Source organism: Choloepus didactylus, chromosome 1 (genome assembly GCF_015220235.1).
Source record: "Choloepus didactylus isolate mChoDid1 chromosome 1, mChoDid1.pri, whole genome shotgun sequence".
Classification (NCBI taxonomy): Eukaryota; Metazoa; Chordata; class Mammalia; order Pilosa; family Megalonychidae; genus Choloepus; species Choloepus didactylus.
Window position 1 is genome coordinate 107,084,441 of NC_051307.1, and position 14,831 is coordinate 107,099,271.

Consider the following 14,831-nt stretch of genomic DNA (forward strand, 5'->3'; position numbering starts at 1 on the left):
GAGCTAGCAGATTGGAGCTGCAAAGGAGAAGCTAGGCGTCCCTACGGTTGTGCCTAAGAGCCTCCTCCCGAATGCCTCTTTGTTGCTCAGATGTGGCCCTGTCTCTCTAGCTAAGCCAACTTGAAAGGTGAAATCACTGCCCTCCCCCCTACGTGGGATCAGACACCCAGGGGAGTGAATCTCCCTGGCAACGTGGAATACGACTCCCGGGGAGGAATGTAGACCTGGCATCGTGGGACGGAGAACATCTTCTTGACCAAAAGGGGGATGTGAAAGGAAATGAAATAAGCTTCAGTAGCAGAGAGATTCCAAAAGGAGCTGAGAGGTCACTCTGGTGGGCACTCTTACGCACACTTTAGACAACCCTTTTTAGGTTCTAAAGAATTGGGGTAGCTGGTGGTGGATACCTGAAACTATCAAACTACAACCCAGAACCCATGAATCTCGAAGACAATTGTATAAAAATGTATCTTATGAGGGGTGACAATGGGATTGGGAAAGCCATAAGGACCACACTCCACTTTGTCTAGTTTATGGATGGATGAGTAGAAAAATAGGGGAAGGAAACAAACAGACAAAGGTACCAAGTGTTCTTTTTTACTTCAATTGCTCTTTTTCACTCTAATTATTATTCTTGTTATTTTTGTGTGTGTGCTAATGAAGGTGTCAGGGATTGATTTAGGTGATGAATGTACAACTATGTAATGGTACTGTGAACAATCGAAAGTACGATTTGTTTTGTATGACTGCGTGGTATGTGAATATATCTCAATAAAATGAAGATTAAAAAAAAAAAAAAGAAGGAAGATTAGGATGTTCTCAGATAAAGAAAAGCTGAGGGAGTCATTATCACTTAGACCTGTCCTACAAGCAATACTAAACGGATTTCTTCAGCCTGAAAGGAAAGGATGCTAGACAGTGGTTCAAAGCAGCAAAAAAAAATAAAGACCTGTCGTAAAGGTAACCATTTGAGTAATTATAAATGCTAGTATTACTGTATTGTACTTTTTTGGTATGTAACTCCACTTCTTACTTCATATAGGTGCTAAAATGCAAATGAATAAAAAATAATGATAAATCTATGATTTTGGACATACATGTACAAAGATGTAAGTGGTTAACAAGTATAAAAAACGGTGGGGGGCAGAGGGTTATATGAAAAATATATATGCATGCTGTTGAAGTTAAGTTGTTATCAAACCAAATATGATTGTTACATATTTTGTATAGTAAATTTTAACCCCATGGTACCACAATGAAAATAGATGAAAAATATATTCAGATAGAAATGAGAAGGTACTCAATATGTTACAACACACAAAAAAGCAAATAAATATAAAAGTAGGCATTAATGGAAGTAAGGAACAAAAAAAGTCATAAGACTTATAAAGGCTAAATAGAAAAATGGCCAAAGTCCCCTATTATCAGTAGTATCTTCAAAGGTAAATGGATTAAACTTTCCAGTCAAAAGGCTGAGACTGGGAGAATGAATAAAAATTATGACCTAACTATATACTGTCTGCAAGAGACTCACCTTAAAGTCAAAGATACAAGTAGGTTGAGAGGGAAAGGATGGAATAAATATATACCATACAAGCAGTAACCAAAAGAGAACTAGGGTGGTTATACCAATATTGGATAAAATAGGCTTTAAGTCTAAAAGAGTTACAAGGGACAAAGATGGTCATTATTTACTGATAAAGGGAAAAATCTAACAGGAAGATGTAGCAATTATAAATATATATGCACCTAACAGCTGAGCCCCAAAATATATGAAGAAAATACTGGCAGATCTGAAGGGATAAATTGACAGTTCTACATTAATAGTAGAGACTTTAACATACTACTCTCAATAATGGATAGAACATCTATTCAGAAGATCAATAAGGTAGTACAGGATTTGAATGATACACCAACAGACATATAGAACACTGCACCCAACGAAAACAAAATACACATTCTTCTTCAGTGCACATGGATCATTCTCCAGGATAGACCATACGCTGGGTCACAAAACAATCTCAATTTTAAAAAATATAGAAATCATACAATGTATATTCTCAGACCACAACAGAAAGAAGTTAGAAATCAATAACAAAAGGAGAAATGAAAATTCACAAATATGTGAAAATTTAAATCACAAAGTCTTAAACAACCAATGGATTAAAGAGGAAATCAGAAGCAAAATAAGGAAATATTTTTAGGTGAGTGAAAAGGAAAATATGACATACCACAACTTCTGAGATGCAGTGAAAGCAGTACTGAGAGGTACATTTATAGAAGTGTGCTTACATTAAAAAAAGAATAAAGATTTCAAATCATAGACTGAGATCCAAAACTGGAAGAACTAGGAAAAGAAGGCCAAACTAAACCCAAAGCAAGAAGAAGGAAGGAAATAAAGACCAGAGCAGATATAAATGAAATAGAAAACAACAACCAAAACAAAACAAACAAAAAAAAAAATAAAGAGGATCAACAAAACCAAAAGTTGGTTCTTTGAAAAGATCATTAATATTGACAAACCTTTACCTAGACTGACAAAGAATAAAAGAGGGGCTACAAATAATGAAAATCAGAAAGAAAAGAAGGATATTGCTACCCATGCCACTGAAATAAAAAGGACTATAAGAGGATACTATGTACAACTATATCCCAATAAATTAGATAAGCTAGGTGAAATGGATAAATTCTTAGAAACACACAAACTATCCACATTGATTCAAGAGAAAGAGAAGATCTCAACAGACCAATTACTAGTAAAGAGATTGAATCAATGATCAAAATTTCCCAACAAAGAAAAGCACAGGACCAGAAGACTTCATAGGAGAATCCTACCAAACAATCCAAGAAGACATAGCTCAAATTCTGCCCAAACCCTTCCAAAAAACTGAAGGGGGGGAACACTCTGTAACTAATTCTACAAGGCCAACATCAACCTCATATCAAAGCCGGATAAAGACATCACAAGAAAAGAAACTTACAGAAAAATATTTCTTGTGAATGCAAAAATCCTCCACAAAATACTTGCAAACCTAATTGAACAGCATTTTGAAAGAATTATACACCATGATCAAGTGGGATTTATCCCTGGTATGCAAAGGTGGTTCAACATAAGAAAATCAATTAATATAATACACTACATTAACGGAACATAGGGAAAAAAAACACATGATCATCTCAATTGATACAGAAAAGGCATTTGACAAAATACAGCACCTTTTCTTGATAAAAACACTTAGAACACTAGGAATAGAAGGAAACTTTCTCAGCATGATTAAGGGCATAGATGTCTAGCCCACAGCTAACATCATACTTAATGGTGAAAGACTGAAAGTTTTCCCTCTGAGATCTGGAATAAGATAAGGATGCCCATAGTCACCACTGTTATTCAACATTGTGCTGGAAGTTCTTACCAAAGCAATTAGGCAATAGAAATAAATAAAAGGTATCCAAATTGGAAAGGAAGACATAAAACTTTTCCTAATTACAGATGATATGAGCCTATATGCAGAAAACCCTGAAAAATCCACAACAAAGCTTCTAGAGCTAATATATGAATTTAGCAAAGTGGCAAGGCACAAAATCAATACCAAAAATCAGTAGTGTTTCTATAACAAGCAATGAAAAATCAAAAGAAGAAATCAAGAAAGGAATTCCATTCACAATAGCAACTAAAAGAGCCAAATATCTAGGAATAAATCTAGCTGAAGATGTAAAGGACTTGCAAACAGAAAACTACAAAACACTGCCAAAAGATCAAAGAAGACCTAAATAAATGGAAGGACATTCTGTGTTCATGGGTTGGAAGACTAAATATCATTAAGATGTAAATACTACCCAAAGCAATTTACAGATTCACTGAAATCCCAATCAAAATTACAACATCCTTCTTTGCAGAAATGGAAAAGTCAATCATCAAATTTATATGTAAGGGTATGGGGCCCTGAATAGATAAAGCCACCTTGAAAAAAGAAGAACGAATTTGGAGGACTCAAACTTCCCAATCTTAAAACTTATTACAAAGCCACAGTAATCAAAACAGCATGGTACTGCCACAAGGACAGACACATAGACAAATGGAATTGAACTGACAGTTCAGAAAACAACTCTCACATATATGGCCAACTGATTTTTTATTTTTTTAAAAAATTCAGTTTTATTGAGATCTATTCACATACCATATAATCATCCACAGTACATAATCATCCACAGTGTATAATCAACTGTTCATAGTACCATCATATAGTTGTGTATTCATCACCACAATCGACTTCTGAACATTTTCCTTACTCCAAAAAAAGAAAAAGAAAGTAAAAAAGAATGCCCAAAGCATTCCATCCCTCCCTCATCTCACCCTATTTTTCATTTAATTTTTGTCCCCATTTTTCTACTTACCTGTCCATACACTGGAAAAAGGGAGTGTGAGCCACACGGTTTTCACAATCACTCAGTCACACCATGTAAGCTACATAGTTATGCACTCATCTTCAAGAATCAAGGCTACTGGGTTGCAGTTCAACAATTTCAGTTATTTCCTTCTAGCTATTCCAATACACTAAAAACTAAAAAGGGATAACTATATAGTGCATAAGAATACCCTCCAGAGTGAGCTTTCGACTCCATTTGAAATCTCTCAGCCATTGAAACTTTATTTTATTTCTCGTCCCCCTTTTGGTCAAGATGTTCTCAATCCCACAATGCCAGGTCCAGGCTCATCCCCTTGAGTCACGTCCTGTGTTGGCAGGGAGATTTACACCCCTGGGAGTCATTTCCCACATAGTGGGGAGGGCAGTGAGTTCACCTGCCAAGTGGCCTTGGGGGGGGGGGGGGAGAGGGGCCACATCTGAGCAACAAAGAAGTTCTCTGGGGGAGACTCCTCGGCACAATAATAAGTAGGCTTTGTCTCTCCTTTGCAGTAACAAGCTTCATAAGGGCAAGCCCCAAGATTGAGGCATACTAAATTATGTATCTCAATGTTTGAGAATATCAGTGATAACCCAGGTGGGGAGGTCCAATATTTTCTCATTTTTCTCCAGTTTTTCATGGGGGCCTGCAAATATATTTTTATTCTCTGCCCAAATTACTTTGGGATGTATCAGGATTTCACACTAACCTGTACAAACGTACCAGATCTCACTTCCTATTCAAAGTTCCATGTATTTATTGGGTTTGAATAAACTGACCATACAAGTTAAATCATTTAGTGTGCTACAGAAAATATAGATTCTGCACCAAATAAACATTTTTTCCCTTGGTATCACATAGAAGTTGAAGTTTTAAAACACAATCAGTATCATCCTTTACCCTTTGGCCTGATTTGCCTTATCTGCTTCATTCATATCTCTCATTGAAGTCTGAACTCTTTTTCAGCTTTTTTTAAACACTTGCTGTATGAGGTAATACTGACATTCATAGCTGCCAAGCTCTAGCTCTGAGTTTCAGGTGTCACACATATATCCAAAGTTCTAGAGACTGACCAGGTTATACACAAAGAGCTCAGCATCTCAGAATTTGGAGATAACCATTACAACTCAGGAATAGATGTGACTGCTATAGAAGCTTACAATCTAGGGACCATTACAATAAGCATTCCCCTGATAACTTTGTGCTCTAAGATTCAATTCTCAGAGTTTACATATTATAGTTAGTCCACATTAGTGAGGCATTATAATGTTTTTTCATTTCTGGCGTGCTTCACTCAAAATGCTGTCCTAAAGATCCAGTCACCTAGTTGCATGTCTCACAGCTTCATTCCTTCTTGCAGCTGCTCAAGAGTCCATTGTATGCATACCCCACAGTTCACCATTCTTTTCTTCAGTCGATGTGCTGGTTTGAATGTATTATGTCTCCCAGAAAAAGCTATAGTCTTTGATGCAATCTTGTGGGGCAGACATATTAATGGGGATTAAGTTGGAAAATTTGGGTTAGGTTGTGTCCATGGAAATGTGCCCCATCCAACTGTGGGTGGTAATTCTGATGAGATCATTTCCATGGAGGCACGGCCCCACCCATTCAGCATGGGCCTTGATTACTGGAGCAGTATATAAGCTCAGACAGAAGGAGCGAGCTTGACACAGCCAAGAGGGACACTCGGAAGAACGCCCAGGAGCCGAGAGAGGAGCTGCAGATGGGAGACAGTTTGAAGACAGCCATTAAAAGCAGACTCTTGCTCCAGAGAAACTAAGAGAGGACAAACGCCCCAAGAGCAACTGAGAGTGACATTTTTGAAGAGGAGCTGCAGCCTAGAGAGGAATGTTCTCGGAGAAAGCCATTTTGAAACCAGAACTTGGAGCAGATGTCAGCCACGTTCCTTCCCAGCTAACAGAGATTTTCCAGACACCACTGGCCATCCACCAGTGAAGGTACCCAATTGTTGATGCATTACCTTGGACATTTTATGTCCTTAAGACTGTAACTGTGTAACCAGATAAACCCCCTGTTCTAGTGTGCTAATGCTGCCAGAATGCAAAACACCAGAAATGGATTGGCTTTTATAAAGGGCGTTTATTTGGTTACACAGTTACAGTCTTAAGGACATAAAGTGTCCAAGGTAAGGCATCAACAATCGGGTACCTTCACTGGAGGATGGCCAATGGCATCCAGAAAACTTCTGTTAGCTGGGAAGGCACGTGGCTGGCATCTGCTCCAAGTTCTGGTTTCAAAACAGCTTTCTCCCAGGACGTTCCTCTCTAGGCTGCAGCTCCTCTTCAAAACGTCACTCTCAGATGCTCTTGGGGCATTTGTCCCCTCTTAGCTTCTCCGGAGCAAGAGTCTGCTTTCAACGGTCATCTTCAAACTGCCTCTCATCTGTAGCTTTTGTGCATTCTTCCAAATCCCTCTTTGTACTCCTCTTCAAAATGTCACTCACAGCTGCACTGTGTTCCTTCTATTTGTCAGCTCATTTATATGGCTCCACTGATCAAGGCCCACCCTGAATGGGTGGGGCCATGCCTCCATAGGAATATCTCATCAGTTACCTACAGTTGGGTGGGGTGCATTTCCATGCAAACAGCCTAATCCAAATGTTCCAACTTAATCCCCACTAATACGTCTGCCCCACAAAATTGCATCAAAGAATACGGCTTTTTCTGGGGGACATAATACATTCAAACCAGCACACCCCCTTTTATAAAAGCCAATCCATTTCTGGTGTTTTGCATTCCCACAGCATTAGCAAACTAGAACAGTTGATACACCCTTAGGCCACCTCCAGCCATTGTAAATTGTGAATACTGCCATCATAAACACCAGACTGCAAATGTCCATTCATGTCCCTGCTCTCAGCTCTTCCAGGTATATAACACACAATGAGGTTGCAGGACCTTATGGCCAACTGATTTTTGACAAGAGGACAAGGACCACTCAATGAGAAAGAATAGTCTCTCCAACAAATGGTGCTGGGGAAACTGGATCCATCTGCAAAAAAACAAGGAAGACTCCTACCTCACACCATATACAAAAATCAATTCAAAATGGATCAAAGACCTTAATTTAGGAGCTAAAAATATCAAACTCCTAGAAGATTATGTAAGGAAACATCAGGACCTTGTGTTAGGCAATGGTTTCTTACACTTTACATTCAAAGCACAAGAAACAAAAGAAAAAAATAGATAAATGGGAACTCAACAAAATTAAAAACTTTTGTACCTCAAAGGACTTTACCATGAAAGTAAAAAGACAACTACACAATGGGAGAAAACATTTGGAAACCACATATCCGATAAAGGTTTAATATCTAGAATATATAAACAAATCCTTCAACTTAACAAAAACACAAATAATCCAATTTAAAAATGGGCAAAAGACTTTAACAAACATCTCTCCAAAGTAGATATACAAATGGCCAGAAAGCACATGAAAAGATGCTCAACATCATTAACCATCAGAGAAATGCAAATCAAAACCACAATGAGATACCATTTCATACTCATTAGAATGACTGCTATTAAAAAAAGAGAGAGAGAAATTAACAAGTTGTTGGAGAGGATGTGGACAAACAGGAACACTCATTCATTCCTGTTGGCAATGTAAAATGGTATGGCCGCTGTGTGGAAGACAGCTTGGTGGTTCCTCAGAAAGCTAAGTATAGAACTACCATATGACCAGGCAATCCCACTACTTGTATATTCCCAAAAGAACTGAAAGCAGGGACTTGAACAGATATTTGCATACTAATATTCATAGTGGCTTTATTCACTATTGCCCAAAGATGGAAGCAACTCAAGCACCCATCAGCTGATGAATGCATAAATAAAATGTGGTATATACATACAATGGAATATTATTCAGGCATGAAAAAGAATGAAGTCCTGATACATGCAACAACACTGATGAACCTTGAAGACACCATGTTGAATGAAATGAGCCACACACAAAAGGACACATATTGTATGATCTCACTGTTATGAAACAATTACAATAAGTAAACTCATAAAGTTAAAGTCAGAATCTAGTATATAGGCTATCAAGGGATTGTGTGGGGATAGGAAATGGGAAGTTAAGGCTTAGAATGTACAGGGTTCCTATTTGGAATAATGGAAATGTTTTGGTAATGGATGGTGGTGATGGTAGCACAACACTGTGAAGGCAATTAATGGCACTGAAATATATATGTGAATATGATTAAAAGGGGAAATATTAATTGTAGATACGGTAACAGAATAAAAGTTTTAACCAAATCCATGGTACTACACTACACAGTGAACCCTACATTAAACCATGGACTTAAATTAATAGTACAATTATAAAAATGTGCTCCCATCAGTTGTAACAAAGGTTCTGCACCTGGGCAATGTGTTGGTGTTGGTGTGATGTATGGGAATCCTGTATTTTATACATGATTGTTCTGTAAACCCACAACTTCTCTAATAAAGAAAAAAAAATAGGAAGATTGATAGGTACTCACCACTCAATAGCTCAGATTATGATATATTCAGTTGAACAAAGGATTACAAATTGTTTTCCTTATGGGAATTGAAGTAGGCTCCATGGGGGTGGTGCTTTGTAAACCAATCAAATATTGTGATGACAGTTTGAAATCACCTCATTATTTTCATGTGTAACAGACGATATTTTAATAGGGGAATATTAAGAAAAAGAATATTAATATGTATATGGACTCTTGGTGTTGTACCTTTTCTTCTCAATAAATGACATTTAATTTATTTAAAAAAAAAAGGAGTGATAGGCTGTCATAGGTAGACTGGCTTTTAAAGATGTGATCACTGAAGCAGTTGTTGATGGAATGAATGAGTTCTGACTGCTGTTTGTTAACTGGGCTACAAGACAATCAGTACTTTGCTAAGAGTTGGAACCTGTTTTTATTTTCAAGAGGCAAAAGAATATCTATGATAATAATTCTTAATTATGGTTAACATTTGTGAAACATCAGTGAATAAAATTATTCCATCGATTTTTCCTCTGAAATTTCCAGGCTGCATTCAGACCACTGGATGGACTGTGGGGAACAATCACACTTAGAGAAATTTCCTCTTAGCCTGAGCTTTTGGAGAGAAGGGACTGTGCCTTGTTTATTTTTGCAGCCTCCAGGCTAGGCCTAGCACATAGTAGGTGCTCAATTTATAGATGAATGAAGTAATAGAAATCACAATCCTTAGGAATGGCAGAAAATAAAAGGGAAGGACCGGGCAGACAAGAAACTCAAAGGTTTCACTAAGTTGCTGTGTGATGTAAACGGTTAATAGTACCACACTCATTTAGGTCAAAGTCATGATGTGCGTGTTTTATGTGCTCCCGGTGTGTATCATATCATATAATTGTCAGAGCCCCAGATCTCTGCTGCAGAAGGATTATGAAGATGAAAAAGGATGAGGGCATCTTGACCAGCTCAGTGAATCCAAAACTTGTCCTAAGAAGCCGGTCCCTCTTTGCTAGGGCGTTGACACCTCAACTTGCCAGTCCCACTCATTTTACCATTGTCCTCCCTGATCTACTTTGTGATGGGAGGAGGACGGGAGCCAAAACAGAGAAAGCTACCGTAAGCGTCTGTGGAGGCCTTCCCGTCCTCGCGAGGGAGCGGGATCTTGGGAAAGAGGAGGGCTTGGTCCGAAGAGGGAGCCCGAGGCCTGGAGTGCTGTCGGATTGTGGGTAGGCGGAGCGGGGCTCTCCAGAGCGGCGCCGGGGCTCGCATTGGCCCAGCGGGCGCCCCTCCTCGCGGGGCCGGCCCGGGACACTCTTGAAAGTGGCTTCTCTCTGCACTGGGGGCGGAGGCGACCTCGGCGTCAGAGAAAACATGGCCGAGTATGCGCGGCTGCCGAACCGTCTGGCGCTGATTCGCCTCCGAAACCCGCCGGTCAACGCAATCAGGTAACAGGTTCCGTTACCTCCAGCCGGGGGTAGCTGACCACTCACCTATCTGCCTGCTCGGGAGGTTTTGACTCTCCACTACTGGTTTAACCTGAGAAAGAAACTGACACAGATTGAGACCTAGTGTACGCCTGGGCCTCTTGACATGGTTGGCATAGTTAATCATCGCAGAGAACTCGCATCCCGTTTTACTAGTGAGGAAACTGAGACTCAGAGACCTGTGGCTGCTAGGTGGAAAAGCTGGGTTCGACCTCGATCTTTGACGCCGAACTTCGTGCTAGCCCTTTCTGCTTACTTACAGCTTTGGCTTGTCTGGCATACTTTTCTATTCTACAGGTCCTGGATTTGGTACAATCCTGAACCTTGGTCGAGAGTCTTGCTCCCCAACCTCGAGTCCAGGACCCCGTTATAATGTGTTACCAAGGATTTTAGCACTCGGACAAAAAGAGATAAAGAGGGTTAATTTTCTTTTTCTTCTTTTCTTTTCTATTTTTTTTCTTTCTTTCTTTCTTTTTTTTTTTTTTTTTTTTGTTTTCTTTTTCTTTTGCCAACGCAGTGAGTAAAGAAGTATGTCCAGAAATGCAGTTATTTCTCCTGATCAGCTCTAAATTTCGGGTTTTTAGGGCATCAGTGAAAGACCCATGTTAGAATAAGCCTTAAAGGCTTATTTTCTGAAAAGCTACTGTGCAATTTATCTTCTTTAATTTCATCATGGGGTAACTTCCTTGTTAAATTCTCTAACCCAGATCTGTGCAAAATATTTAGAGCATTACTTTTCAAAATGAGATTAATGCTGTCTTTTTGAAAATTAAAGAATTATTATATAGATTTCCACATCTCTGAAAAAAGTATAGTGATACATCAGCTTCAGGAACAGTTTTCAGCCACCCATCCACAGGTAGTAAGATTAGAGGAAATTATCATATACAAAGAATCATGTTGTATAAAGTGAAGAAAGAAAGACCTTTTTGGTCAAAGTTCTTAATCACCTGCCTGCTGGAGCAAAAAGACACTGAATGAGGAGAGCTGCTAATTTTAAAAATTTATTTGTATCTATTTTTTATTTACCATGTCGATATTTATTTACTGGTCTGTTGTTTTTAAAATAAAAATGTCCTATTTTTAAATGTTTTATTTTGAAATAAATTCAAATTTACAGGTTGCAAAAATAATAAAAACACAATACAGAGAATTCCAAAATACCCCCACCCAGATACCTAGATTTACCAACTTTTAATATTTTGTCACCTTTGCTATATCATTCTATCTAGATTGTCTAAACGTTTGACAGTAGATTGCATATATCATGCTCCTTTAACACTTAATGCTTCCATGTATATTTCCTAAGAACAGTTTTCAAGTCAGAGAAATTTAACATTGATATAAAGCGTAAGATCTATATTCCAAGTTTTTCAATTGTCCCAATATATCCTTTTGGGCATTTTCTCCTTTATTATTAGATCCAGTGTAGGATCATGTATTGCACTTAATTGTAATTGCCTCTTTAGTCTTGATTTTTTTTTTAATTAATTGTGGTAACAAATAACCAAACAGAAACCCTGCATCCGTTATACATTAACTCCCCATCTCCACCTCGCCCCCACTGTCCTTCTTGGTAACCTGTACTTACTTTCTATCTCTATGGATTTGCATATACTAGTTATTTCATGTACATTGAATCATACAGTATCTGTCCTTTTGTGTCTGGCTTATTTTACTTAACATGGTATCTTCAAAGTTCATCCATGTTGTAGCATGTAACAGAACTTCATTACATTTTATGGTTTAATGATATTCCAATGTATGTATATACTACATTGTGTTTATCCATTCAGCTGTCGGACAACACTTGGGTTATTTTGAGCTTTTGGCTATTGTGAATAATGCTGTTGTGAACATTGATGTATAAGTATTTGCAGAAGTCCCTGCTTTCAATTCTTTGGGTATATACTTAGGAGTGGAGTTGCTGGGTCATATGGTAGTCCTATGTTTAACTTTTCGGAGAACTGTCAAACAGTTTTCTAAAGTGCTGCACCATTATACATTCCCACCAATGAGGTACGAGTGTTCCTATTTCTTTGTATCCTCGCCAACACTTGCTATTTTACGTTTTTTAAATAATAGCCATTCTAGTGGATGTGAGGTGATATCTTGTGGTTTTGATTTGCATTAATCTAATGGCTAATGGAGTTAGCATCTTTTCATGTATTTATTGGCCATTTGTATATTTTCTTTGGAGAAATATCTATTCAGGTTGTTTGCCCATTTTTAAATCTGGGTTGTTTGTCTTTTTGTTGTTGAGTTGTAGGAATTTTTATATATTCTGGATATTAAATCATGAGCAGATATATGGTTTTGAACTATTTTCTCCCATTCTGTAAGCTGTCGTTTCACTTTCTTGATAATGTCCTTTGATTCACAAAAGTTTTAAATTTTGATGAAATACAATTTCTTTTTTTCTTTTATTTCTTGTGCTTTTGGAGCAACGTCTAAGAATCCATTGCCTAATATAAGGTCCCAATGTTCCCTATGTTATCTTCCAAGAGTTTTATAGTCTTAGCTCTTATGTCTAGGTTGTTGATCCATTTTGAGTTATAATGTGAGGTAGGGGTCTGCTGTCATTCCTTTGCATGTGGATATCCAGTTTTCCCAGCACCATTTGTTGAAGAGACTGTTCTTTCCTCATTGAGTGGACTTGGCACCCTTGTCAAAAATCAATTGGCCATAGATGGGTGGGTTTATTTCTGTGCTCTCAATTCTATTCCATTGGTCTATGTGTCTGCCCTGTGCCAGTACCACACTGTTTTGATTACTGTAGCTTTGTAACATGTTTTGAAATTGGGAAATGTGAGTCCTCCAACTTTATTCTTCTTTTTCAAGATGTTGGCTATTTGGGGTCCATTGTCCTTCTACATGAATTTAATAAAGTTTTATTTTTCAAAATGTATATTTGGTTGGATCTGTTCATGCATCTTCACCAACAGCCAGGACATCTCCACCCTTGGTGTTTCTAGTGTAAATTACTTGAGCTCTGTGTTTTGAAACCAGCTTGATAAATCCTTTTCTAAGCAACTTCTTAAGGGCTGTCCTGGTCAGGGAACCAGATGATAGCTGGTGTTATAAGCTTGTATTTGGGAACTTCCTTACAGAGTTTGTCATATGTGGCTTTATCAAACAAGATGAGATTATTGAGCATGTCCCAAAATTTGCTTTTGAAGATTTGTTCACTGGGTCTTTGTGTTTCTTGGTCAAATTTCTGGCATCTTCTTGTTGTCCTTGGGTGGCATCGTGAAGCTTGGAGAGCAGTTGCTACCACTGCAACCTTGCTAAGATGTTGGACAAAAAGGAACTTCCATATGAATTTGATTAGTTTTTCCATTTGTGCAAAGAAGTCTGTTGGAGTTTTGATTGGGATTGCATTGAATCTGCACATTGCTTTGGGTAGTATTGACATCTAAACAATATTAAGTCTTCCAATCCTTGAACACTGGGTATCCATACATTTCTTTAGGAATTCTTTAAATTCTTTCAGTAATGATTTGTAGTTTTCATATACAAGTCCTATACATCCTTGGTTAAATTTATTCTAGATATTTGATTCTTTTAATTGCTATTATAATTGGAATTGTTTTCTTGATTTCTTTTTTGGATTGTTCATTGTTGGTGTATGGAAATACCACTAATTTTTGCATGTTGCTCTTATATCCTGCCACTTTCCTGAATTATTTTATTAGCTCTAGTAGCTTGTAGATTCTTCGGGGAGTTTCTATACGAGGATCATGTCATCTGTGAGTAGGGATATTTTTACTTCTTCCTTTTAAGTTTGGATACCTTTTATTTCTTTTTCTTGCCTAATTACTCTGGCTAGACTTCTAGTACAATGTTGAATAGCAATGGTGCAAGTGGACATCCTTGTCATGTTCCTGATCTTAGGGGGAAAGCTTTCAGCCTCATTGTTGAGTATGATGTTGGCTGTGGAAATCTGCTAATATTAACAGCATTTTTAATCCTACTGTCATCAGATTTGATTTTATAATTACTATTAACATTAAAATTCTTATTTTAATATGAATTGTTGCATTTAATGATACCAAAAATTGTAGTAGAATCACACATGAACAATATATCCATTTATTTGCCATTCTAGAAAAGAACAAAACATCAGTTATTTTGGTTTTGATGAAGAAAAATATAACTAATATGATCACATAACAATTTTGGACTTAAGTGTATTCTAATTAGAATTAGTAGATGCTTGGATTCTCTGCCTCAGCCTTGCTCATAAAGGAAAACTGTGTTCATCAAGAATTTGCGAAAAGAAGTTTCACAATCTAATACCCATAACTAGGAATATTTTCTGATAATTTTTAAATGATTCTGGTGTTTAACTCATTCCCCCTCCCTTGCAGGAGAAATGCTAGGTACTTTGCTATTAGCACTTGGCTATTATATATTTCATGAAAACAAATATTTATGTTATTTATTCTCTTCCTCTCTCTCCCAAG

The 14,831-nt window shown here is 37.6% G+C and overlaps 1 protein-coding gene across 1 annotated transcript in view; it reads left to right on the forward strand.

Moving 5' to 3' along the window:
* The first annotated feature begins 10,177 nt into the window (after positions 1-10,177).
* Positions 10,178-14,831, forward strand: part of EHHADH (enoyl-CoA hydratase and 3-hydroxyacyl CoA dehydrogenase) — a 72,325-nt gene continuing 67,671 nt past the window's right edge. Inside the window, exon 1 of the mRNA XM_037839068.1 lies at positions 10,178-10,326. Within this exon, the coding sequence (XP_037694996.1) occupies positions 10,253-10,326 (74 nt within the window). The 5' untranslated portion in view covers positions 10,178-10,252. The remainder of the gene's footprint in view (positions 10,327-14,831) is intronic.